This window comes from Jatropha curcas, chromosome 5 (genome assembly GCF_041381405.1).
Source record: "Jatropha curcas cultivar XTBG-Jc1 chromosome 5, XTBG_Jcur_1.0, whole genome shotgun sequence".
Classification (NCBI taxonomy): domain Eukaryota; kingdom Viridiplantae; phylum Streptophyta; class Magnoliopsida; order Malpighiales; family Euphorbiaceae; genus Jatropha; species Jatropha curcas.
The window spans coordinates 22,456,024-22,483,358 of NC_143155.1; the positions used below are offsets into that span (position 1 = coordinate 22,456,024).

The 27,335-nt window shown below is 28.9% G+C and overlaps 3 protein-coding genes and 1 pseudogene across 6 annotated transcripts; all 4 read left to right on the forward strand.

Moving 5' to 3' along the window:
* Positions 1-905: 905 nt before the first annotated feature.
* Positions 906-2,087, forward strand: LOC119370658 (cytosolic sulfotransferase 12-like). Its single transcript, XM_037639234.2, has one exon. The coding sequence runs from the start codon at positions 952-954 to the stop codon at positions 1,927-1,929; it is 978 nt and encodes a 325-aa protein (XP_037495162.1). The 5' UTR covers positions 906-951; the 3' UTR covers positions 1,930-2,087.
* Positions 2,088-3,734: 1,647 nt separating this feature from the next.
* On the forward strand, positions 3,735-4,985 carry LOC105630974 (cytosolic sulfotransferase 12). The gene has a single exon (XM_089721055.1). The coding sequence runs from the start codon at positions 3,785-3,787 to the stop codon at positions 4,763-4,765; it is 981 nt and encodes a 326-aa protein (XP_089577181.1). The 5' UTR covers positions 3,735-3,784; the 3' UTR covers positions 4,766-4,985.
* Positions 4,986-7,250: 2,265 nt separating this feature from the next.
* LOC105630973 (cytosolic sulfotransferase 5 pseudogene) lies at positions 7,251-9,044 on the forward strand (annotated as a pseudogene).
* Positions 9,045-22,032: 12,988 nt separating this feature from the next.
* ACR5 (ACT domain repeat 5) lies at positions 22,033-25,690 on the forward strand. Of its 4 annotated transcripts, none has more exons than XM_089721878.1 (8): positions 22,033-22,927; positions 23,012-23,084; positions 23,172-23,217; positions 23,331-23,445; positions 23,537-23,604; positions 23,759-24,349; positions 24,444-24,548; positions 25,056-25,690. In XM_089721878.1, the coding sequence occupies exons 2-8, from the start codon at positions 23,020-23,022 to the stop codon at positions 25,395-25,397; spliced, it is 1,332 nt and encodes a 443-aa protein (XP_089578004.1). In that variant the 5' UTR covers positions 22,033-22,927; positions 23,012-23,019; the 3' UTR covers positions 25,398-25,690. The 4 variants fall into 4 exon arrangements, with proteins under 4 accessions (XP_089578004.1, XP_012067836.1, XP_012067837.1 ...); XM_012212446.4 differs by having other exon boundaries at positions 22,033-22,767; XM_012212447.4 differs by having other exon boundaries at positions 22,033-22,494.
* The last annotated feature ends 1,645 nt before the right edge of the window (positions 25,691-27,335 follow it).

Consider the following 27,335-nt stretch of genomic DNA (forward strand, 5'->3'; position numbering starts at 1 on the left):
GCTACTAAAACAGTTAACAAGTATCAAAATAGCTAAGCTAACAACTGTCAAAATAGCTAATTTTGCTAAACGAACTTTTCCTCTTAAAGTGAACAATAGAAAAAAAAAATCATACATGTGTTTAATATTTTTTAAAAAGTACATAATTATATCTAAAAAATTACCAAATTTTATTTAATAATTTTATTTTATTTTTTGAAAATTAGATTTAACTAAGATTTGAATGAATAATCTCATAGCTCTTGCAAACAATTTTAGCATCATTTAAACATCATTAGGTCATGGGTTATTAGTTATGGTATTATTACTATTATATATACACTGAAAAGGATATGTAAGAAATCAAAAGAAAAAAAAAATACTATAATAACTGGTTGGGGCCATAATCAAATTAGAAAAATCTTAATGCTTTTACAGTTCAAAATATTCATTAACTGTACATGATGCAATAATTCAAAAATATACCTGCACTTTTAGATATGTAATTAACATAATTTTTAGAATAATAATTTTCACATTTTTAATTCTATATTAGATATTTAATTGATTTGATTATACAAATTGAAGTATTTAGTTAAATTATTTTGAAAGTTAAAATGTTTAATAAATTAAAGTATTTAATGAGTCAAAATCAAGATTTTTTTTTTTTTTTTTAGGTTCACTATCAGCAAGATTTTCAATTGTACAAAATCAAATAGATATTTCACTTAAAATATTTTAATTAAATATATATTGCACATAATATGCAAATTTAGATGACAATAACAAATCTTTTAATTAATTATACTTAAATATATTTTAATACATTGTTAATTTTTATTAAGGATATTTATCAAATCACCAACAGTGTGCACTATTCAAATTTTCGAATTTGACTATATATACATACCTAACCAAAACCAAAAACAACACAAAGAAAACAATTATTATAGCCCATAATTCATTATAACCATGCAAACACTTGAATCTCTTCCTGCTTACCTGCAAGAAAAAGAAATGTCTCAAGATTTTCGAGACTTCATAGTCTCTCTACCAACTGAAAAGGGTTGGGTCGCCAATCATCTCCATCAATACCAAGGATTTTGGCATCCAACTAGGCAACTAAAAGGTGTTATAGCTTGTCAAAACCATTTTCAAGCTCAAGAAAATGATATCTTCCTTATTACCACTCCTAAATCAGGCACAACTTGGTTAAAAGCACTAACATTTGCTCTGGTGAACCGCGTTCGGTTTCCTAACCCTAAAGAAAACCACCCTTTGCTTACTAATAATCCTCACGTTCTTGTTCCTTTCTTGGACATGGCATATATTGATACTGATTCTCCTGATTTTTCTAGTTTTACCTCTCCAAGATTGTTTTCTACCCATTTGCCATTTGTGTCTCTTCCAAAATCTGTGGAGGACTTGGGCTGTAAGATTGTTTACTTGTGTAGAAACCCTAAAGACACTTTTGTTTCTCTTTATCATTTTACAAATAGGTTAAGGCATAAAGAAAAAGGTGAAAATTCACTCGAAGAAGTTTTTGATAAGTTTTGTAGAGGTGTGAGTTTGTATGGGCCATTTTGGGATCATGTTTTAGGGTATTGGAAGCAAAGTTTGGAAAACCCTAAAAGAGTTTTGTTTTTGAAATATGAAGATTTCAAAGAAGAGCCTAAATTGCATTTGAAGAAATTATCTGAATTTTTAGAGTGTCCATTTTCAGAAGAAGAAGAAAATCATACAGTAATCGATCAAATTTTAAACTTGTGTAGTTTTGATAATTTGAGCAATTTAGAGGTGAATAAAACCGGAAAGTTACCGTCTGGTGAGGAAAATTGTGCCTTTTTCCGGCGGGGTGAGATAGGAGATTACAAGAATTTCCTTACAAAAGAGATGTTGGAAAAATTGGACCACCTCACAAAAGAAAAGTTGCCTGCTTTATTACTATGATTGAGGGTACTCTCTTTCCAAGTATAAGCATAATGTTGCCTCTTTTTCTTGTAGTATTAGTAGCCATGAATCTGTTGTTTTGCTTATATTTGTTCACATTTTCTGTTGCATTGTCAATTATTATAAATACGAATGTACCATCTTTGGATCTTTGTTAATTATTATGTACAATAATGTCTTCATTTGAAAAGAAAATAATATTTCATTAAAATTTTCTAATTGTTTACTTGGTCGTTTGCTAGTGATTTTATAAGTTTGTAGACAAAATGCTTTATTTTATGGCCACTCATATTAATCACTAAAAGTGATGAAATAGCAATTAATATAAAAAAAATTACATGAAAATAATTAATAATATATAATCTATGAATTTACTTGAAAAAAAAATTTAAAATTCTTGAAACTTTAGATGAACCATACAACCCCTTCAAGCACAAAGGCATCCGCTGCTGCCCATATGAAATTATGATTATTTCTATTTTATAATGTAAGAAACAAATAAGATTTGAATTATGAAAATCTCTATTTATAACAATTTTCAGTATTACAATTAATTTTTTTAAGGGAAATATTACAACTAAATTGCAGAAAATCAGTTAATTGGAAAATATTTTATAAGCAATTTTTCAGAAACAAATAAAGTCTGGCAATTTTTCAGAAATAAATAGAGTCTAAATCACGACTTATTATGTATGTCTAAATATAGATATAGGAAAGGAGAAATCCAAGCAATGGAAGAAAATTTATAATAATAACTGGTTGGGGACATAAAAAAATGGGAAAAAATCTTGATGCTTTTTCCTTTTTCTATTGACAGGAAGGAGACAAATGCTTTCCCCAGAACATTTATTAATTGTACAAGGTGCAATAATTCAACAATTTTTTATTTTTTGAGGATGCAATAATTCAACAATTAGTGGCTCTTTAATTTAAAAATTATATATATATATATATATATATACACCTGATGATGCTAGCGTGTCTATAATTAGCTGAGAGTGGATTACAATATACAATGCAGAAATTAATGGGACTTTAGAATATAATTTTCTTGAATTTTAAATATTCATAGAGACAAAAATTTGTCTGATTTTGTATTATTAACCTAACCTAAATTTGTTCGGATCTCGTTGGTTTGTTTTAATTCTATAGAATCGCTTAGGTTATGTGTGTATATAATATTTTCATTTTTTAGATAAAAAAATATTATCAATATTTCTACGATTCAAGCAACATTACAAGAGAGATGGAAGTTGTGATATGATCAAACCTTAGATACTAAATTGTAATTTACTATTATATATTACAGTAATTTTTATATATATTGCAAATGTGAGCAGGGCCGGATCCAAAAAATCTAATTAGTGGAGGCAATACAGCAAAATAATAATTCAGTGGGGCAAAAGTTAAAAACTTAATAGAGTAAATATAAATTAATATAATTATATGCATTAAAATGTAAAGAACCATAAATTAAATCGTAAAAACCAATAAGGCAAGTGCTTAGATTTTAAATGCGCCCCTACATATGAGAGATTAAATAGTAAAACTATATTAAAATGAAGAACCAAATTGTCAAAATCAGTAGAAGATATTTAACCCCTAAAACTGGTATTTTTTGGACAGAAAAACTAATAGTTTAATGAAGCTAAACTTTTAAAGAGTTATTTATTTACCAAACATGAGAGATGAAATAGTAATATGATTGAAACTGAGGGACTAAATAGTTATTTTCATTTATATACTATAGTAATTTATATATATATTGAAAATGGGAATCGCTATATATATACATAACCAAAACCAAAAACAACACGAAGAAAACAATTACTATAGTCCATAATTCACTACAACCATGCAAACACTTGAATCTCCTCCTGCTTACTTGCAAGAAGAAGAACTCTCTCCAGATTTTAGAGACTTTATAGTCTCTCTACCAACTGAAAAGGGCTGGCTAGGAACTGATATCCTTCAATACCAGGGGTTTTGGTATCCATCAACTAGGAGATTAAAAGGTGTTATAGCTTGTCAAAACCATTTTCAAGCTCAAGAAAGTGATATATTCCTTGTTACCACTCCTAAATCAGGCACAACTTGGTTAAAAGCACTAACCTTTGCTTTGATGAACCGAGTTCGTTTTCCTAATCCTAAAGAAAACCACCCTTTGCTTACTAATAATCCTCATGTTCTTCTTCCTTTCTTGGACATGGTATGTATTGATACTGATTCTCCTGATTTTTCTAGTTTTACCTCTCCAAGATTGTTTTCTACCCATTTGCCGCTTTCGTCTCTTCCAAAATCTGTGGAAGACTTGGGCTGTAAGATTGTTTACTTGTGTAGAAACACCAAAGACACTTTTATTTCTTTTTATCATTTTACAAATAGGTTAAGGCCTAAAGACAAAGGTGAAAATTCACTTGAAGATGCTTTTGATAAGTTTTGTAGAGGTCTGAGTTTTTATGGGCCATTTTGGGATCATGTTTTGGGGTATTGGAAGCAAAGTTTGGAAAATCCTAAAAGGGTTTTGTTTTTGAAATATGAAGATTTGAAGAAAGATCCTAAATTCCATTTAAAGAAATTATCTGAATTTTTAAAGTGTCCATTTTCAAAAGAAGAAGAAAATTGCGGAGTAATTGATGAAATCTTAAATTTGTGTAGTTTTGATAATTTGAGCAATTTAGAGGTGAACAAAATCGGAAAATTACCGTCCGGCCAGGAAAATAGCGTCTTTTTCCGGCGGGGTGTGATAGGAGATTACAAGAATTACCTGACAAATGAGATGATGGAAAAATTGGACCACATCACTAAAGAAAAGTTGCCTGGTTTATTACTATGATTGAGGGTACTCTCTTTCTAAGTATAAGCATAGTGTTGCCTCTTGTTCTTGAAGTATTAGTAACCATGAATCTGTTGTTTTGCTTATATTTGTTTACATTTTCTGTTGCATTGTCAATTATTATAAATACGAATGTACCATCTTTGGATCTTTGTTAATTATTATGTACAATAATATCTTCATTTGAAAAGAAAATAATATTTAATTAAAATTTTCTAAATGATTGAATTATCATTGTTAACTTTCCAGTTTAATTATTCATTTGCTAGTGGATAATAAGCCAATATTAGGGTTTCTGTAATTTTGCAAGGCTAATTAACATGGTGATTATTATAAAATGATTAAATTGATTAATCACTAAAAGTCATCAAATAGCAAACAATGTAAAAAAAAAAAAAAATTGCTTGAAAATAATTAATAATCATATAGCAACATTTTTAATCTTCGAGATACTTAAAAAAGCACTATAAAATTAATTGACCAATTTGTGAAATTTTTAATTTTAATTTGATCTCATTATATAACAGTATAGTACGACTTCTGGAACAACTATCACTTTCCATTAAAGGTTTTTGATACACAAAAAAGATAGAATAAATAATTAAATATTCTTCCATTTACATGCTAAATCACACAAAAAGGATTTAAGATGTAATTATAAATCCGGTCTAAATAAGTATTTTCCAGAATACTAAGATGCTTAGGAAAGTTGGGTGGTGAAAACGAAGGCCTTGTTTGGTTTCAAACAATCTATTTTCCAAGAAGAATACTTTATGAGAAGTGCACTTCCAAGTAAATTATTTTTTTAAAAGTATAATTTTAATGTGTTTAATATGCTAATCAACTTTCTAATTACTTTCAAGTTACAAAAGACAATAATGATAGTATTCGTCAGTTCCTACACAGTAAATGATAAGATACTATCTTGTATTTTTTTTGTGAAGGAAATCAAGCTGCACATAAGTTGATTAATTTAAGTGAAATTGGTAGATATTTTTTTTATCAAGCTACTATAGATAGATATATATAGAGAAGAAGAGAGGTATCTAATTTTCTAGAATTTTTAGTATTAATAGACATAATTTGTCTTATTTTACTATTGCTTTATTATATTGCTGATCTAACTTAATTCGGTACATCAAGATATAATTTAAGAGTAAGTGTATTTATGATCTGACAATAGATTCATGTTCGAATCTGCTCTCCTAATATTCAAAAAAAAAAAATCTAACATAATTCGATTTATTTGGATGTAGTCAGTTCGTTTTAATTTTAATAGTATCCCTTAGGTCATGACTTAAAAATTTTTACTTATTCTTGCTTATATGTGTGCATACAAATCTTGTTTTTTAATGAATAAAATCATTTTTTAGATAAAAAATATTATCAAATTACTAAATAAGACCACAATAATTAATTAGCAAAGCTTAGGTGCTTGGCTCACTATCAGCAAGATGTCCTGACAAAATAGAGATAGATACCTAAGAATGAGTGGGGTGGAATTTCACATTTATAGAATAAATAACTAATAGTTGGTCATAATTATTATTACGTCCCTGATAAATATATTAATTAATCTTAAAGTTAGTTTTATTAAACTATTTATAATTATTCATCCAAAAGTGTTATTTTCACCATTAAGTAACAGCTAAGGCTCAATCGAGGCCTAAATCCCAAGAAGCCCCACCTAATTTGGGCCTGGCCTGGTCCATCTTGCTCTTCCAAAATTTACAAAACTTTCAAATTTTATGTATTTTGACTTTTGAGAAGCATTTAATGAAATTAAAAACTAAAAATAAAAAATTTTAAGCAATGTTAACATCTTATTGAGTTGAATGATTATAATTCATTGAGAGTGGATTGATAAGTAACAAAGGATAACTAAAATTGAAAGAGAGAAGATTGTAATTATTATTTCATCCCTAGTTTAGTTCTATTAAACTATTTATAGTTCTTCATCCAAAAAGTGCTATTTGTACCATTAAGTGAAGGACTAGATTGTAATACAATAGTAAATGTGAGAAACTAAATAGTAAAAGTATATTAAAAATGAATAACCAAGTAATCAAAAGTAGTACGAGATATTTAACTTCTGAATAAGTACTTTTTTAAATAGAAAAACTAAATAGTTTAATGAAACTAAAATTTTAAAGGGTTATTTATTTACCAAATATGAGAGATGAAATTATAATATGATTGAAATTGAGGGACTAAATAGTTACTTACCTTTATATATTGAGAAATTTATATATATATATTGCAAATGAGAATCACTCTGTATATAAACACATAACCAAAACCAAAAACAACACAAGGAAAACATTTAAAATACGAATTTAGATTAATCAATGGTTGTTTTGCTTGTAGATTGATATGTAATAAAAATTGCTTGCGAAGGAAAGAAGGTATTTATAATAATAATAATAATAATAATATAATATTATTTAATTATCACTCTGTATATAAATTGCCCTGGCTTATTACTATGACTGAGGGTACTCTCTTTCCAAGTATAAGCATAATGTTGCCTCTTTTTCTTGTAGTATTAGTAGCCATGAATTTGTTGTTTTGCTTATATTTGTTTACATTTTCTGCTGCATTGTCAATTATTATAAATACGAATGTACCGTCTTTGGATCTTTATTAATTATTATGTACAATTATGTCTTCATTCAACAATTTTTTATTTTTTGAGGATGCAATAATTCAACAATTAGTGGCACTTTAATTTGAAAATTATATATATATACACCTGATGATGCTAGTGTGTCTATAAGTAGCTGAGAGTGGATTACAATATACAATGCAGAAATGGGACTTTAGAATATAATTTTCATGAATTTTAAATATTCATAGAGACATAAATTTGTCTGATTTTGTATTATTAACCTAACCTAGATTTGTTCAGAGCTTGTTGGTTTTTTTTAATTCCATAAAATCGCTTAGGTTATGTGTGTGTATAATATTTTAATTTTTTAGATAAAAAAATATTGTCAATATTTCTACGATTCAAGCAACATTACAAGAGAGATGGAAGTTGTGATATAATCAAACCTTAAAGACTAAATTGTAATTTACTATTATATATTATAGTAATTTTTATATATATTGCAAATGGGAACCGCTGTGTATATACATACATAACCAAACCAAGAACAACACAAAGAAAATAATAACTATAGACCATAATTTACTACAACCATGCAAACACTTGAATCTCTTGCTGCTTACTTGCAATAAAAAGAATTTTCTCAAGATTTTAGAGACTTCATAGTCTCCCTACCAACTGAAAAGGGTTGGGTCGCAAATCATCTCCATCAATACCAAGGGTTTTGGCATTCAACTAGGCTACTAAAAGGTGTTGTAACTTGTCAAAACCATTTTCAAGCTCAAGAAAGCGATATCTTCCTTATTACTACTCCTAAATCAGGCACAACTTGGTTAAAAGCGCTAACATTTGCTTTGGTCAACCGAATTCAGTTTCCTAACCCTAAAGAAAATCATCCCTTGCTTACTAATAGTCCTTGCGTTCTTGTTCCTTTTTTGGTTGCGCCATTTATTGATACTGATTCTCCTGATTTTTCTAGTTTTACCTCTCCAAGATTGTTTTCTACCCATTTGCCACCTGTGTCTCTCCAAAATCTGTGGAGGATTTGGACTGTAAGATTGTTTACTTGTGTAGAAACCCTAAAGACGCTTTTGTTTCTCTCTATCATTTTACAAAGAGGTTAAGGGTTAAAGAAAAAGGTGAAAATTCACTTGAAGATACTTTTGATCGGTTTTGTAGAGGTGTGAGTTTTTATGGGCCATTTTGGGATCATGTTTTGGGGTATTGGAAGCAAAGTTTGGAAAATTCTAAAAGGGTTTTGTTTTTGAAATATGAAGATTTGAAGAAAGAGCCTAAATTCCATTTAAAGAAATTATCTGAATTTTTGGAGTGTCCATTTTCAAAAGAAAAAGAAAATTGCGGAGTAATCGATGAAATCTTAAATTTGTGTAGTTTTGATAATTTAAGCAATTTAGAAGTGAATAAGACTGAAAAATTACCGTCTAGCGAAGAAAATTGCGCCTTTTTCCGTCGAGGTGAGGTGGGAGATTCTAAGAATTACCTAACAACTGAGATGCTGGAAAAATTGGACCACATCACAAAGGAAAAGTTGCCTGGTTTATTACTATGATTGAGGGTACTCTCTTTCTAAGTATAAGTAACCATGAATCTGTTGTTTTGCTTATATTTGTTCACATTTTCTGTTGCATTGTCAATTATTATAAATATGAATGTACCATCTTTGGATCTTTGTTAATTATTATGTACAATAATATCTTCATTTGAAAAGAAAATAATATTTAATTAAAATTTTCTAAATGATTGAACTATCATTGTTAACTTTCCAGTTTAATTATTCATTTGCTAGTGGATAATGAGTCAATATTAGGATTTCTGTAACTTGACATTTTAAATAGACATTAGCATTGGAGAGCATTTTTCAAAAAGTTTTTTCATTTTTCTGATTTGGCAATTGAATAAGAGCGATCCATATTTACATTGGAGACGCTATTAGTTCTCTTTAATTAAACACAAAATATTCACATTAAAGCTAAGAAATTCGTAAATGAAGAAAAATTATCTCTATAGTTTGATATAAAAAATTGATAGTTTCATATACAAAATTGAACATTGATTAATAAAGTGCAAAATAAACTAATTTAGTTAAAATTTTAAAACTTGAGGATAGCCTAATAAAAAAGTAATCAGTGATGAAACTGCGTAATCAAGTTTAGTTTAAGTGATTCGATCGAGGCCTCAATCCCAAGAAGCCATAATATGTTATACTGGTAGTGCCCACCTAATTTGGGCCTGGCCTGGTCCATCTTGCTCTTCCAAAATTGGCAAAACTTTCAAAATTTATGTATTTTGACTTTGAGAAACATTTAATGAAATTAAAAACTGTAAATAAAAAATTTTAAGCATTGGATAATACAAATGTTAAAATTTTGAAATTATAAAGTTGTTTACTAGTTATTCGTTTGTATTGAATTCTGAATATTAAATCTGAATTAACAACTTATCGAAGTAAATGATTAAGAATTCGTATAGATAATTGATCGCTAAAATAATTAAGAAATAGTATATGATTTCATTTTACAGTTATAGTTAATTGTGTCTTTTCATCTAATAAGCTAGGGAGTACATGAAACAATGGTATCAACAAGTTAATACAATTATTTAAAAAAACAAAAGTTATATACATTTCATTTGTAACACACGTATTAGACATATTTCACATCAAATCATATTAGGTGTGATAATATAAAAAGTATCATATGCACAAATTTACAATTGAAATATCAGTAGTTCATAAATTCGCTGAATATATAATTTCACTTTTAATCTTTGTTACTTTAATTTTGTGAATTTTTTAATTTTATTACTTTAATTTTGTGACATCTTTAATTTTTACTTTAATCTATTGAACATTTCAATTTTTATTTTGATTCATTGAACACTTTAATTTGTGAAATTTAAATTGTTAAATACTTAAACTTATAAAATCATTTTATTGAACACTTAAATGTGTAAAACTAAATCAATTAAACACAAATTAAATAGTTAAAAATTTGAAATTTATTTTTTTAAAAATTATAGAAGTTACACAATGAATTAATATTTTGCATATAAAATCTAAAAACCCAATAATTACTAGTGTTAATATGAAAATATGCATACTATTATCAAATTTTACAGTATTACGGTATTAAAATCAATATTTTACTCTTGGTAGCAATTCTTATGAAAACAATGTTTTAAGCTTTTAAAATATAGAAAAATTACATTTAAGTCCCTAAAAGTTTAAAATAAATTTCATTTGCCTCCTCTAAAATAATTGTTCTAGCTCCGCCTATACCTACGTAGATAAGTGGTTTTCATCTAGGATTACGTGATTAAAAAGTAAAATTTTTGAATGAAACAAAGGTGGGCTGAGCTAATCCAAACGTGAAATATTAGGCATCGTCCATTTGTTCCCACAGTTGGGTCATCCTAAATCAATTTGCATTATTATTGGCTACTTTGTTAGCCTCATTTTAAGTTAGGTGATACTAATTAATTAATTATTGAATTTTCAAAAAAAAAAAAAAGAAGTTATTATCACTTTTGAATTGGACATTTATTTGATTTTTTAAAAGAAATAGTTGTCATTTTTTAGTATTTTATTTGGGAAAATATGAAAATTAATAATAATTTTGACTCTATCTTTATAGAAACACATTATTTCATATTAATCAGAAAAAAAATTCAAAAGCTAAATTATTGAGAAACATAAACTATAAAATAATAAAATGAATTGAGACCGTTTAATTTCTAAATGAATTTTAAATAATTAAAATAATCAAATAAAAACAGAGACTATAAAATAAAAATTATATTAATATTCTAGCTACCAAACCTAGCTAGAATTATTTGAATTTCTTTAATAATTAAATTGATAAAAATATCACTATGATTATTTAAGCATATGTTTTTGCTCACTCCAAAAATTTAACAATATTCAATTTTTGTAACTGGATTATACTTTCTTCTTAATTCTTAAAAACCAAAATTTCTTCTTCTTTTTTTTTTTTTCTAGAAATTGCTTTGGAAAATTTGAGGATTACAGTACGACAAAGCGAGTATTAAAGCTGAGAGGAATCTCGAATCAGCTGCAGGAGGTACTTTCACGAGGAAACAACCGTCGAATAAAACGTCATTCCAAAATCTGTTTTCGGCGCCCATTCCTATTGCTAATGTTGATTCTGGCCAGCTGTTGAAACTTCAACTTGCATCTTTCTTTCTTTCCTTTTCATTAATATTCGTATCAGTATAGATGGCCAGTGGACAGTGGCGGAGCTGCTGTCTTGCGGTGGCGTAGGGACTAGGGACCCCTGTTTTCTTCAGCGTGTGGGGGACTATATATGTGTATCTATTAAAACTCAAGATACTAGCCTGGCCTAGTTGTCGTTTCATTTATTACGTGGACTCGTTGTGGATTAGTGGCTGGGAGAAGAAGACCCCACCCCACATCCTAATTATTACCACTCCCGCTTTTGTACCACCTCGTCACTTTCTTTCTAGCAAATAGCAATTTAACAAAATTTAATTTTTTAATAATAACAAAATTTACAATAATGTCCAAATTTGGGGGACCTGATTAATTATTTATCTACAAAATTTTATGATAATATTTAAATTTTGAAAAAAAAAAAATAATGATAAGACCGTATGCGAAGTTCAGAAGTGCACCCACGCTTCGCTTCTTTTATCTTTTTCTGACGTGGATAATATGCTGTCAACCAACCGGAACGACCTTTCATGTCCATCAAGAGTCCTTCAACTTATTATTTATTTATTAGTATATTTTCTTAAAGAATAATTAAAAAAAAAATACTCAAAGTAAGAAAAATGAATTATTATCCACACGTGTTAAGTGCGTGACCGCCATGCTGGCTCCACGTCTAAATCTGCTCACGGGTCTGTCGCATGTCACGTGCACCTTTTTGTCTCCCGAAAATGTCAAAAAACAAAAAAGAAAATTTGCAAGTCGGTGTATTCAGTCAGTATATGTTAACTGTCAAGTAAAGTCTAGGATCTTTGACCGTTGACTAACTAGCCTTCGCGCGCTATTAGTTGGAAAAGATAGCACAACCAACAAAGCTTAATTAAATAAGACCTAACTAAATCTTAATTAATTAATTAACTAACTAAATCTAACCTTAGTTAGCTTTTGTACTATAGTTGGGACGACAGTTAAGTAGTTGAGACTGTTTTCCTTGTACTATAGGATTTGTGTCACGTGGTAACTGTTGCTTGAATGACAGAGGAATGGGTTTAAAAAGGTTGCAGATTACAATTTTCTGTACTTTGAATTTTCAAATCAACTTCACTTCATTCAATTTGAGATTTTTTTTACTGCCTCTTTCCCACATTCAAACCCACCTAGAACTGTTTTATTTTGTGTTATTTTACGTGGCTATTTAGAAATTTAAAAGCATATTAATAATTTTTTTGTTTTGCCCATATTTTTATTAGGTATATTGATGGAGAGTTTTTAATTTTAAAAATGCGTAATATAATCCTTTTAGTATGTTTTTTTAGAAAATCAAAATTTATAATCATTTTCTTAATTTGTATGCAAAAATAAAATATGACTCCTAAAGGGGACAGAAAGAGTATAAATTATTAATTTTCTCTATTTTTATAAATTAGGATTTATTTTATTTAGATGTAATCTATTTAGTTTAACTATTTATAATAATTTGTATTAGAAACCATTATTGTTAAAATGTAAAATGATTAATATCAGCGTAACTATTCTCATAAATTATCATCTTATCACTTTTTTATATTTTAATGTGTTAATGTAAATAAAAAGTATTAATTAGAGTTTTTATAATAATATTAATAGTTTTTTATTGATTTTAAATAATTAAAAATAATTTGATTACACAAAAATATTAATTTCAAAATTATGATTTTATTACTAATTATTTTTACAAGAATAATATATTTTAAAATATATAATATAATATAAATATAAATAAGTTTATACTTTGAGAAGAAAAAAATTTAAAAATGAAGTTAATAAAATAACAACAAATTGAAATTTGTATAAGCTATTAATTCCTATTTAAAATTATTACCAACTACATATGATCTAACTGTTGTTTATAGATCGACTGTCAACGACATTGAATAATTGAAGCAATTAAATGCCCTTTTGATTCTGAAATTGAACTTAAATTTCTAAAATGATATTAAAATTCATTCAATTGAATTTAACTTTTTGGCTTTGTGTTATTAAACTATTAATAATAACTAGCTCAATTACAATAATTAATTTAATAGAATATGTCTAAATTATTAGAAAAATTATATAAAACAATTAGCTTAACTTAGAAATTTGGTAATAGTCGCTAATGATTGTGATCATCCAATTGAATGCATGCCTAAACATCTTTACCCAATCATAATTATTGTCACTCTTTAGTCTTTTCATTCTCAAGTTACTCACTATTATTAATGAAGTAATTCAAATTTTATGATAACTAAAGCCAAACAATTACTCCTCTGTCCCAAAATATGAGTTTGTTGCATAAGAATTAATGAAGCAATTAATTCTCCAAGATTATAATAAATTCAAGAGTAATTTGACTAAATTACCCTTTATCTCGAATCAATAGTTATTTGTGAAAGTATTTGTAGTAACTAATTTAAACAAGGGTAATATTAGAAAAACATTATTTATTACTCCTCAAAATACTCAAAATGACTTATATTTTGAGACAAAATAATCACTCAAAAACGACTTATATTTTAAGACAGAGGAGTATAACCGAAAATAGAAAACTACTAATATTTGCTTACATTACAATTGGTGACTAACAGTGGTAACCAGTGACGGATAATGATTAGTAGTGAAAAAATCTTTTCCTCTTTTAAAAATGAAAAAATCATTTTTCTTTTAATTAGGAAAATATTTTATGTTGACTGATTTTCTGAACACAGTAAATATTAGAAAACTTGAAATAATATTTTTCAACTAAATTATTTTCAAGAAACAAATGTAATTTAAGGAACTATTATAGTACAAAAATTCAAGATGGAAAGATAAGTGAAGTGTCACGCCCGACTCTAATCACCAGAGGAATTGTTTGCTTTGGATCAAGCCAAATCCCCCATACAAGATTGGCAAGACCCGCATGATTTTGTCCCGCAGGTGAAATGGGAAACTTCTCAGGAGGTCACCCACCCTAGGATTTCCATTAAACGAGCACGCTTAACCCTGGAGTTCTTTCAACTCTCCAGCCATTCCACCAAAAGGCGCATCTAATGATTAGTTTCCCCCTTTTCGATATATGATTCGATTCATTCCTGTGTTCCGCATTCCACTATCCTAGCTAGCCTGTCATCCTAGAAGCTAGCCAGGAGCTTCGCTCTACCCGCCCTCTTAGGATCGCTTTGTCGGGTCGGGATGTCACAGGCCCACCAGCTTCCGCATGGTTCGTCCTCGAACCATACATCTATTGGAGGGGGTCCAGCTCTGATACCAACTGTCACGCCTGACTCTAATCACCAGAGGAATTGTTCGCTTTAGATCAAGCCAAATCCCCCATACAAGATTGGCAATGGAGTGAGTATACTGGCTCGTACTAATACCGAATGAACATAAGCAGATTTGATCGTGGCCTATGTTAGCGCCACCCTCATCACATAATCGTGGCCTATGAAAACGCCACCCCCATCACACAAATAAGCGCGTCCGCCTATTTATAAGGGCTGAGATGATTATATATTCCTTGAAAAGAATGCGTTTAGAATATTGTGATGGAACCTAAGTATATTGATAGATATTTAGAAGTGCTTGTGGCATCCGCCGTCTGGTTTTCCAGGATTGACCGGTGGGTGTTACATAAAGTAACTTGTTCAAGTTCTTTTCTTTAATATTCAAAGGAAAAAGAAACTTAATTAGGCCTTTTTTTATCATTCAAATGTCTAATTAGAGAAACCATTTGCAGCCCATTGCAAAAAGTTAAAAAAAAAAAAAAAAAAAAGGCGGAAGAAGAAAGAAAAGGGAGATGAGTAAGGTCCAATATTAGTGTTTGGGCACTTGGATTATTGGAAGCACAAGTGATCTATATATGGTATTGGACATCACTTGGATAATACAAAATCACTTTGTTCAATGATGATATGGCTGATTTGGACATCACTTGGATAAGATACCAACCGCCCATTAAATTGGTGATGGTGCTCAAATTGCAGATACAAAGTTCCCAACTTGAGGTTCCAAACTTGAAGTTAGAGGGAAACATAAATTTTATGAATCATGAAAGGCAAAACCTAAAGTTTAATAATAATTTTCTTTTCTCGTTAAGAACACGAATTTTTTTCTTTTTGTGGAATTTGCCCATTCCTTAATCAATTTCCATTCTATGGACTGAAGCTCCATATCTCTGCCTTACTGCCATGTGAAGACATGGTGGTTCCTGTCAGGAGGGCCTAAACCCTAGCCAGAATTGGGTTGTAGTGGCGATCGAATAGATGTAGCACCATCACCAACACACCATTAATACTTAATTGCTTAACCTCATATCACTCCATATTCCACAGCACACACACTCTCTTCAGGTGGAAGCCACTGGCCACACCATTTCCTCACCCATCATTTCCAACAGCTACATATGGAGAATTCAGCTGGCATTCCCATTAACGGGGAGCACTACTTTCGGTTTAGTTACTCTAAGATACTCTTCATTATTAATTGGCTCTATGATAAGAATATGTTGTTTTTATTTTTTATTTTTTTCTGTTTTGGAAGCAAATATGGTAGAAGAAGCTTCTAAACAAAAGATAGAAGAAGGTCAAGTAGAAAATCAGTTCAATGTATTATTACTAGTGGTAGGATGTGGATCCTATTAATTAATTGAATCAAATTGAAATTTTTGCAAATGGATGTATGCAGTCCACACATTTTTTCATAATTAGTTGTCACTTTATCCAATTGTAAGATTTAATTTAGACGATTTAATCTCAATTAATTAATTAAACGTTCAACCAATTAGTTCAATAAATTATTTTTCAAATAAAATGATCTAATTGTAATTGAGTACTCGTTTGGTTCAAAATGACCTATTTTTTCAGGAAGTGTTCCAGGAAATTATTTTGCCAAGAAGTATAATTTGAATGTGTTTAGTATGCAAATCAACTTCCTCTAAAATAAATTGTTCTCAAATTACAGATTATAATAATATCCATATAATATAAATTTGAGTGTATTTAAATAATATAATATATTGGTGAGTTTTTTTTTTTCTTTTAGAATAAAGATAAATTGATAAGTTAACTAAGGAAATTGTAATGAAATGATTTTTCTTATGCAAGGGATGTTAAATGATATGTTTCCAGGAAGTAGAACTGATAATGCAAATTAAACATAAGCACTTTATGCACTTTTTGGAAAATTATACTTCTCTAGTCTACTCATCCTTAACCAAACATCACTTAAATATTGTTAATTTTTATCATCAACCTATGCATGTCTTGATTAGCATATTGTTAATTTTGAAATTGATGTTTCAATTATTTTTTACTATAATATTTTTTTTTTTTTTGGGTATTGAGAAAAGGGATACGAAGCTGAATCTATTGTTGGGTTGTATACACACTTAATTATGGCTTGGTGTGATGATGTAAACTCCTTATTGAAAGAGTTGTATTTACATTATACCATGTATCTAGTTATAAACATATGAAGAAGAAAATAAATACCAACACATAGACAAACGCACGACATTATATATATGAATCATTTCTTAAGATAAGAGATAAGAAAATTCATTTTATTTTTTATATAATGACTAGTATTATCAATTACTTATTTAATTATTGAAAAATAACTAAAAAGCATTTAAATATTAAATAAAAAAACTGAAAAATTTTATGATTTGAAATATTATTAATTATATAGTTAATTATTAAAAAAACTGAAGATCATTTATATTGTTAATGATATTAATATTAATATTAACATAATTTAATGTTTAAATTAAAAAAAATTGAAGGTAATATAAAATTGTTTCGCTTGCCAACTCAGCATCTAAATTGGTAAGCCAACCGAAATCAAATGGAGTTTAGATTGGATTTTATTTAAAAAATTAAAGAAAATATACAAAACATAAATTTAATTTAAATAAAACGTAGCAGATTAAATCGGGTTTTATTTTTAGAATCCACACTGCTCTATTTTTAAATAAATTATTAGATTTTATCCATTTCATTTCGATGAATTCACGTGGGTATCCAACAAAATATTGAAATTGTCATCTATACTTCTGTCTCACCTAATTATTTTAATTTCGAATGCTCTCATCATTAAAACTCCACTAAAATTAAAAGAGAGAGAGAAAAAAAAAAGAGATGTATGATTCATTTTAGAAAAAAGGTAGAAAATAATTTATATTTTTAATTAAAATTAAAGAAAATTTATAATTTAACAATTTTCGATATTTTAAAAACTACATATGATTCTGACAAATAAAAGTGGATAAAGAAAATAGTAGTAAGTAAGTAGGTGATGATAAATATTGTCTGAATTGAAATGTTGCTCAAAAGGGTAGAGACAAACCAAATAACAAGCTCATGATTAATTTTGCATTGAAATAATTGAGAGAGGCAACAAACAAATTTGCGTAGGCCTTTTCTTCTCCAGGTGCAAAAAAAAAAAAAAAGTGAATTTGGACACCGGCTGGTTTCAGAAAAAAAAGAGTTTCAGACCATTTTCGATTTTAATTTTTCAACCAATCGCAATCGTGTCAAAATCAAAATCTCAATTGATTCGGAATTGGCCAAGTCTAGGCCGACCCAAATTCCAAACCTGAAAGGCTGGTGTTCATGAAACCGGCTTATCTTCCTCAAGCCAACAAAGTAGGAAATGGGGTAAGAGTAGAATGCGTTGGGTTTTAGTTCACCAAAAAGGAAAATACAGAAACCCTAATTTTGGGCGACAGAGAGGACCGGACCACCACGTGCGAGGTAAATGAGACCCGGCATGTACCGTAAGACACGCGAGTGTGCGCGCGCACCAAAATATTGACCCACTCACCCAGTTTTTGCTTGCAATTTTGCAGACCCATGGCGGTGCCTTTCACAAATTTTTTTATTATATATATTATTATTATTATACGTATTTTCACCAAATACATACCGTATTAATAGAGGAGATAAGGGTACTATTCATTCAGTGTAATAACAACAAATGCTGGTTTTTTTTAGAAGTTACATTTTTTTATATTAGGAAATGCTCATTAAAAATGTTAACGTTGCATTTTTTTAAGAAGAAAAAAAAAAAGGTTACCAATTCAATTAAGTTGGAATGACAAATTAATTTGTGGGTGGCTATGATACCGTGTTATAAAATGGACCGAGTTTAATTCACTTTTCAGAGGGGGAGAATTGCCGAAGTCTTATATATTGAATAACGATCTTATCTTAAATCAAAAGTGGGATAATATGATCCGAAAAAAATAATAATAATAATTTTTGATGATATTAATTATAATCTATCCAAAATGGTGATGAAAATTAAAGATTTAATAATTTAGGTTGGTTTTAGTAAGGACACATCAACTTGGCTTAGCTATTACTCTATATGTGTATTTTTGGCTCTTGATCATAGTAACTTTCATAATATATACAATAATAACTAAGTCTTAATTTTTTTTCATTTCACTAAATTGATAATATATATATAGAATTATGTTTATAAAAGTTCAAAAACAATCCTACAAGGCTTTTTTACAGTCGAAAAATATATTTTTTAAAAAATTTGAACATAAATCTAATTTATTAACATCTTGAGAAAAGTATTATATTGAAATTATTGGTAATTTATTTGAATTGTTTATAATATAACTTTGATATATTCTCCAATAAAAAAGCCAAAAAAAATATGCTGACGATCTCGATAATTATATATAAGAGGAAATACTAGTTCAATTTCTATGATTTTTCTTATTTTGGTTCTTTGCTTCAAGGTTGCAAATCCTTCTCTAGTGATTTTCCTTCTTTGTCCTTTAATTTTTTTAAACAATAAGCAAATTAATGTCTTCATATGCTAGCTCGAGCAACTGGTTCTATGTCTGATGGAGTTCTGTCCCTCCATCTATTATTTAGGAAGTTTTGTAATATATCTTCACTTGGAAAAATTCAAAATGGAGTAGTACAACCATATAGACTTTTTTTTTTTTTAAAACAAAAAGAGAAATAATTGAAATAAAATATTGAGAGTTTAGGAGCTAAGTTGGCATCACAATAATTTTAATGATTAGGTGATATCTTGCAATAATATTTTTGTTAGATGAAAATATTAAAGACGTCTGATTGGATCTATCTAACCTACAATCCACCAACCGGTTTTGTCCCTCTTTTTATATTTTTATTTAATTTATTTTTCGCAATATAAATTCGATCTTATAATAACAAATAACAAGTTTAACGGGAAATAAGTAGTGAGAGATTCTGAGTTCGAGTCCTTTCTACTACAAATGTTTTCATAAATTTGCTGAGTCAATGAAAAAGTTACCCCTGTTAAGTATTATTTCGGTTATAAAAATCTCCGATGAATTAAAAAACTGTTAAGTATTATTTCGGTTATAAAAATCTCCGATGAATTAAAAAATAACAAGTTTAACAGGGAATGATTTTAAAATGATTAAGATGAACATTAATAATCGAGATATAAATTTGTACATTCTATGGACTACATATAGTAACATTTAGTGTACTTTTTTTAATGGGAGAATAAGTATATTTTCTTTTAAAATTTAATTGGTCGGACATAATTTCCTCTAATAAATTTGTACTTAGTTTTATTTATCCTAAGGTTCTGGATTGAATCTTATTTATTTAATATCATCAATATGTTTCTATTTATTTAATGCGAATAAGTATATAAAATTAAAATATCATTAATATTTAATATTGTTGATGATGTCAATAAGTGTGGTTTGATTGGTTTTTTCACTAAGAGATCTCGAATTTGAATTTTCTGAATTACAAGAGTTTTCGTTAATTTGATATTTTAGTTCATGTATAACCTATTTCTTTTTTTTTTTTTTGAAAGCATTTTCAATATTTTGTATAAATTCAAACTTTCATATTTATATGCATGAAATATTCAAATATTAATCAGAAAAACTAAATAAGCACATTGCGTTCAATGGTCAGACTCATACCTTTTTATATTTGATGACTCTGATATGTAAAACGTGATTGATAACTTATAGTTTATGATTTTTAAATATCAAATATTGGTTAATTGATATAGATTATTTTAAAATATAACAACATTATATAATTTATTTGATTTAATAAATTCAAAAAGTTTATTTAAATGTAATAGTTATAACATATTTTTCATTGTCTATTATATAATAGAGAATGTCATTTTTTTTAACGAATGAATCATTCTAAGGAATCGATTTTCTATTTTTTTGAAAAAGCAAGATTGACTTTATTAATTGGGATGAGTCTAAAGGTCGTCTATGCATAGGATGGACAAGTGATACAAAAATGTCACATGTAAAATATTAAAGGACACTTTTGTCCATTACTTAAAAATAATAATAAGAGATCAACTAGCTTATTTTGACAAAAATAACTCAAATCATTTAAATAAGAAGTTGAACGCTCGATTTTTGTAAACAAAGAAAATTATTATTCGGAGCACTTCTCCTTTATAGTCCTAGATGGGAATAGGATTAAATTTAACCTGTCAAAAAATAAAATTTAACTAATAAGAGCTAAAAAAAATTTTTTTTTTGAAAGGTGCCATAGAAAAAATTAATTATCATTTTTGAATTAATATTTTAATAAAATATTTTCTTGATTTATCAATCTTAATGTTTTTCACAAGTATCTATTTTTACCCATATGAAAAAACTTTTATTAGTAAAATTATTATACATGGTATCTCATCGATTAATTTTTTGGTTGCAATACAAAATTATCAGAAAACAAAATCAAAATAAACTAATGGTAAAATAAAACCGAATTTTCAAATTAATGGTTAAATCCTTATGTATTTTTTTAAAAAAAAATAACTGTAAAGTTTTTAATTTATTACTGTCTCTGTTTCATGATATTTGTCACATTTGAAATTTTACGCACCTTAACAAAATCATTAAATTTAATTAAGTTACAATAAATTATTCAGTAAATTGACTATATTATCTTTAATTTAGTGCTAATTCTCTAAAAAAATTATTAAATTGAAATAATAATTATTGATCATATATAAAGGTAAATATAAAAAAAGATTTATTACTCTTTGAATCCATAAATGTGACAAGTATTTCAAAATAAATTATTTTTTCAAATGTGATAAATATTATGAAAATATGAAAATAAATAATATTTATTTAATAGAATTTTAACAATTGTAATTATGAATAAATAACTTTTCTAATAAATACCTATGGGTCTATTGACCGACTCCATACCCATAGACCAGAACCCAGACCCATAAGACGGTCCATCTCCACAAAACTCGGAGATTTATTACCTTTTTACCTTTTGTACGAGCACGTGGTTAGATTAAATCCCTATGACTTACCTGTAACCCTCTCATGCGTACACTAGCACTACTACATTGAAGGATATTAAAATACGCATGTAGTATAATGCACGCTGGGCTCTCACCGTGCTCGTTTTAGGAACTTTCTCTTGAAGTACTGAAATATATTTCTGATTTTGTAGAGAAACCGAAGTAGGAAACAGAGCCTGCAAGAGAGAGAAAATTATATACATAGAGAGAGAGGGAGAGAGAGAGATAGATTTTGGGTATTTGTTATTTTGAAGTTGCAGGTTTTTGGAGTATCGTGTCGGGTGGTGTCTGATTTTCAATTTAGAAATGTAAATTTTAGAATTTGGTGGGTTTTTTTAAAATTTTTATGGTAAATAATCGAATATAATATAAAAAAATATTATTGTTTCCTTTTGTAAGAGTGCTAAGATCTCTCTGCTAAGGATACTCTTTTTTTTTTTTTTTTCGTGTGTGTGTGATTATACATATAGGTAGCTCGGTTCTTATTTGTATATAAGTATACACATATACTATATAGTGTGTGTCCTCTGTATTGAGTTAACCAAGAGAAATTTAGCTTAGGAGATCACAAATCATCAAGAATTGAAATGGGTATGTGTTAAAATTTCCTCTTTGGTTCTTGTGCTCTGTTTCCTTTCAGGATTTGTGTTTCTATTACTGGGTGGCAGTGATTTTGGGATGTGTTAATTCTTTTAAGTTGTTAATTTTAGTTGTAGTTGTTTACAGTTTATGGGTTTTTGGCCAATGATTTGATTAGTGTTTGTTTTATGGTTTCTGTGATATTAATTGAAACTTTCCCTCTCCTCTCTCTCTTTCTCTGTCTCTCTCTGCCTGCTTTTTGCTCTGGTTTCAATGGCTTTATGGGTACGCTGTTTCTTTCTTTTGAAATAAAAGAAGTATTGGGCCTCTCTTAAATTCTTTTCCCAGTTTTTTTTTTGGAGATCGTTTCATTTAAGGATCCCGTTATAATTGCCTCTATTTTTCTCGTTACGGAGTTTTGGTATCTGTTTTTTCATTGGTCATGGTTATTCTCTGTACCTTCTTTTATATTTTTCATTGGCTGAATTTATTCTCATAGCTCTTTCTCATCTATTTTTTCTTTCAACAGAGGTCAACATGAGCTTTTCTCATGATATGGATGATGAATACGAGAAACTCTTTAGAAGATTGAACCCACCCAGGTCTGCAAAATTCTTATTTCTTCAATTCCAAGTTGAAGTAAGCAATTTGTATTGAGATTTACACTTTTTTTTTCCCTTTCTTTTCAGGGTTGTGATTGATAATGAATCCTGCAAGAATGCTACTGTCATAAGGGTATGTCTTTCCTCTTTCTGTAAGGGTTGGTGGATGTACTTTGGACTTAATTTTGGCCCTATACCATTTTTTAAATACCCTTTTTTTGTGCACTTAATGATTTTATGCTGCAGGTGGACAGCGCAAACAAACATGGAATACTTCTTGAAGTTGTACAAGTCCTTACTGATCTTAACCTTATAATAACTAAAGCTTACATATCTTCTGATGGTGGTTGGTTTATGGATGGTAAAAATTTTCCCTTTTGTCTTCCTTTTAAATTTTTCTTTATGTATTTTTTAGTACAGATTAATTTGACATTTTTTCTTTGTTTTTCCAGTTTTCAATGTTAGGGATCAAGATGGAAACAAGATTATTGATGAAGCCATTCTAGATTATATTCGAAAGGTCAGTTCTAAATTTTTAATTGATGTTCTTTTTACCTTCCATTTTGTATTCAAAAAATTCAATCACTTACTACATTTGGATTTAAACAGATCTGATCAATTACTTACTACTTTGGATTTTAGCAGATCTGATGATTTGATTTTACATATTTCAGTCTTTGGGGCCAGAATCATGCTTTATATCTTCAATGAGATCTGTTGGGGTTAAACCATCTACGGGCCACACTGCAATTGAGCTAACGGGAAGTGATAGACCAGGATTGCTATCTGAAGTAAGTGCTGTCCTCACCCACCTAAAATGCAGTGTGGTTAATGCAGAGGTCTGGACACATAATACAAGGGCTGCAGCTGTTATGCAAGTAACTGATGAGGAAACTGGGTCTGCAATTACAGATCCAGAAAGGTTATCTAGAATTAAGGGACTTCTTTGTAATGTACTTAAGGGTAGTAACAAATCTAGAGGGGCTAAGACTGTGGTTTCTCATGGGGCCACTCATACTGAGAGAAGGCTTCACCAGATGATGTTTGCTGATAGGGATTATGAAAGAGCTGATGATGATGTATTGGATGAGAAGCAAAGGCCTAATGTGAGTGTAGTTAATTTATATGATAAGGACTACTCAGTGGTAACCATAAGGAGTAAAGATAGGCCAAAACTTCTTTTTGATACGGTCTGCACTTTGACAGACATGGAGTATGTTGTTTTTCATGCCAATATTGATGCCGAGGGGCCAGAGGCTTATCAGGTGCACCATCTTGTTTGTTTTTCCTCTATACTGAGTGATTGGCTGTGAGTATAATTACATTGCCTATATAAATTTTTTGTGATTCCTTTTGCAGGAATACTATATCAGACATATAGATGGATCACCTGTTAAATCGGATGCTGAAAGACAAAGGGTGATACAATGCCTTGAAGCAGCAATTGAGAGAAGAGTATCTGAGGTAAGCACATTATCAGGTGGTTGTTATTGTAGCTCATAAAAATTTTGCATCTAATTATGTCTTAATGTGGATTATTTTGATTTAACAATTGGATTATATGCATTTTTATTGCAACAATGTATTTTCTAATATATGCTTATGTGCTGTTTAATTTTTGTCCAAATTTATGATGATTTTGGTGTTAGGCCATAAAGATACATCAGAGTTGATTTTTATTTTCTGATCAAGATACCAAATAGTCATACAGTCAATTCACTTATAAGAAAATATATTTAGTTAGATATACTCTTTTGTTTGGTGGATGACATTCCTGGATTTTGTTGAGAGTGTGATACTTCACTTGTACGGATGGACTCCATTGAAAGACATGCTCAATAATGTAATCAACAGAAAAAAGATATGCTTAAAACAAAAGCTTATGTTATATCTTTTGTTGTTTAGCTGTTCCTTATAGTACTCCTCCATTATTTTAGATGATTAAACTTTATTTCCCCCTTTCTGATTCAGGGCTTGAAGCTGGAACTATGCACTACAGACAGAATTGGGCTGCTATCAGATGTCACTCGCATATTTCGAGAAAATAGCCTTACAGTCACTAGAGCAGAAGTGACAACAAGAGATGGCAAAGCTCTCAACACATTTTATGTTCGCGATGCATCAGGATATCCTGTGGATGCTAAAACCATAGATTCCATTCGGCAAGTAATTGGCCAGACCATACTTAAGGTGAAAGGCAACCCTGAGGAGGTAAAACAAGTATCTCAAGAATCACCCACTAGATTTCTTTTTGGTGGTCTTTTCAAGTCAAGATCTTTTGTCAACTTTGGATTGGTTAGGTCCTATTCTTGAATTAGATTTTAGCTCACTTCCCATGTATATTAAAACCCTTTAGCCATAAACTCTACCAGAAATTTCAGGCCTTTTTAGCATATGTGTGACTTAAAAGTTTAGGAACAAAGCAAAATTTGTCAAAGAAGCTTGGAAAAAGCTATAGGGAGAAAAGTAGAAGCGCTTGTAAATTTACCTCTAGCCTTTTGATTAAGCTTCAATTTGTTAAAATGGATCCAATCTTTTGTTGGAGCCATTAAATCAACTGTTGAGTTTCAACTCTTGTACATAATTAATCTCATGTTTTCTCTCAACTATTTAGCAACTATGTTTCAATTACTTTTTGTAATTATTATCCTATTGATTCTTGAATTGTTTATCATTGATTGTAAGACTAGAGATTATGCTTGGGTTTGACTCTAATTTTGGATTATCGAATGGTAATTAGGATTAGTGAATAGTGAGTATTATGTCATGTATAAGACTTTAGGTCAAATGAAAATTGGAAAAGGACAATTGGGTTGATGTCACTGAATCTTTAACTTATTTTATTGGTGGGGGAAGGGTACCAAATTTGACCGGAACATTCTTCCATGCTTTGGTCATTTAAAGGTGTTTGGTGGCTGCTAATCTGTTGGTAATAATGACTTGTTTGATAGAGATGGAGATTGGTTTGGTTAGTGAAAGCCCCATCTGGTTTACTTGTTAAAAAGATAGTGTGAAATGGTTCTATTTCTTTGTTCAATGATTCATTTTAGAATTTGTATGTGGCTTTTAATTGGTGCTTATCTACCACGCACTCTTCGTTAAAAGACTAAATAGACTAATTATATTGAATTAAATTATTATTTAATTTGTAATGGTGCGACTGTGTTTATCTTATAATACAAAATATCTGTTATCCAAATCATTTATATCCAAATCTTAAATGATTCAAACTTTGCATTTCACTTTTTTATTGTGGAGTTATTTATTTGGATTGAATTTTGAATGTTGAATCTGCGCTAAATGGTTAGGAAGTAGTATCAAGAGTTGTTGCGAGACATGTATTTTAAGATATTCATTTCGTTTTGATCTAATACGAGTGATGGATAACGGATGTAAATAGTGAAATTTCTACTTATAACGTATGAATATGCTTGTTATATTAAACTAATTTGTGCTTTAAATAAGTTTGGATTTGAATTAAAATTTGCGAATACTCTACGATTTAAAGTATCCCTTATGGTTTGAGACCGTAATAAATTTCTAAACTGATTCGGATATAAATATTTAAATGGGTTTGAAACTAGTATAGATCGTAAAATTTTAGTAGATATACGGAGTTATTTAAAATTTATGGTTACTCATGTTGTTTCCATCTCTTTTTTACGAAAAAAAGTCATTTTTCTCGTTCCGATAAATTTAATCTTTAAATTTAGATAAGTTGAAAGTACAATAAATTTCATTAAGTCAAAATATACGACTGAATAGTTTCTCAGAGTATTTCTTATCTTTATTGCCAAAAAAAGAAAAAGAGAGTTGAAAGTTGAATTTGTTTTGTTTTGGTCTGATTCTAGTTGAAAGTGGGAAATGGACTATTATAAAATCAAAGGCAATACTATTTCTCTCCATTGGAATGGTCCACCGGAATCCTTCTAATGCAATAAAAAGCAATTTGAATCTTCCTTTTGACCAATTTTTTCTTTGAAAAGAGAATGTGAAAGCTTAAAAGCATACAAACCAACAAAATTTCAAAGGAGAAAACAAACCACAAAGGGAAACAAGTTTGGAAAATATGCACCCTTTGTTGAATATAAATGTATTGTTATGATCACTACCAAGAGGACGTGGCACTCCTATCACTGGTTAATGTTTGACTGTCAGAGAAATTTTTAATTAGATACAGTCTATCACATCAGCTATAGACTCACTCAATAAAATACAGCTTTTTTACGGAACAGAAACAAATACAGTTTT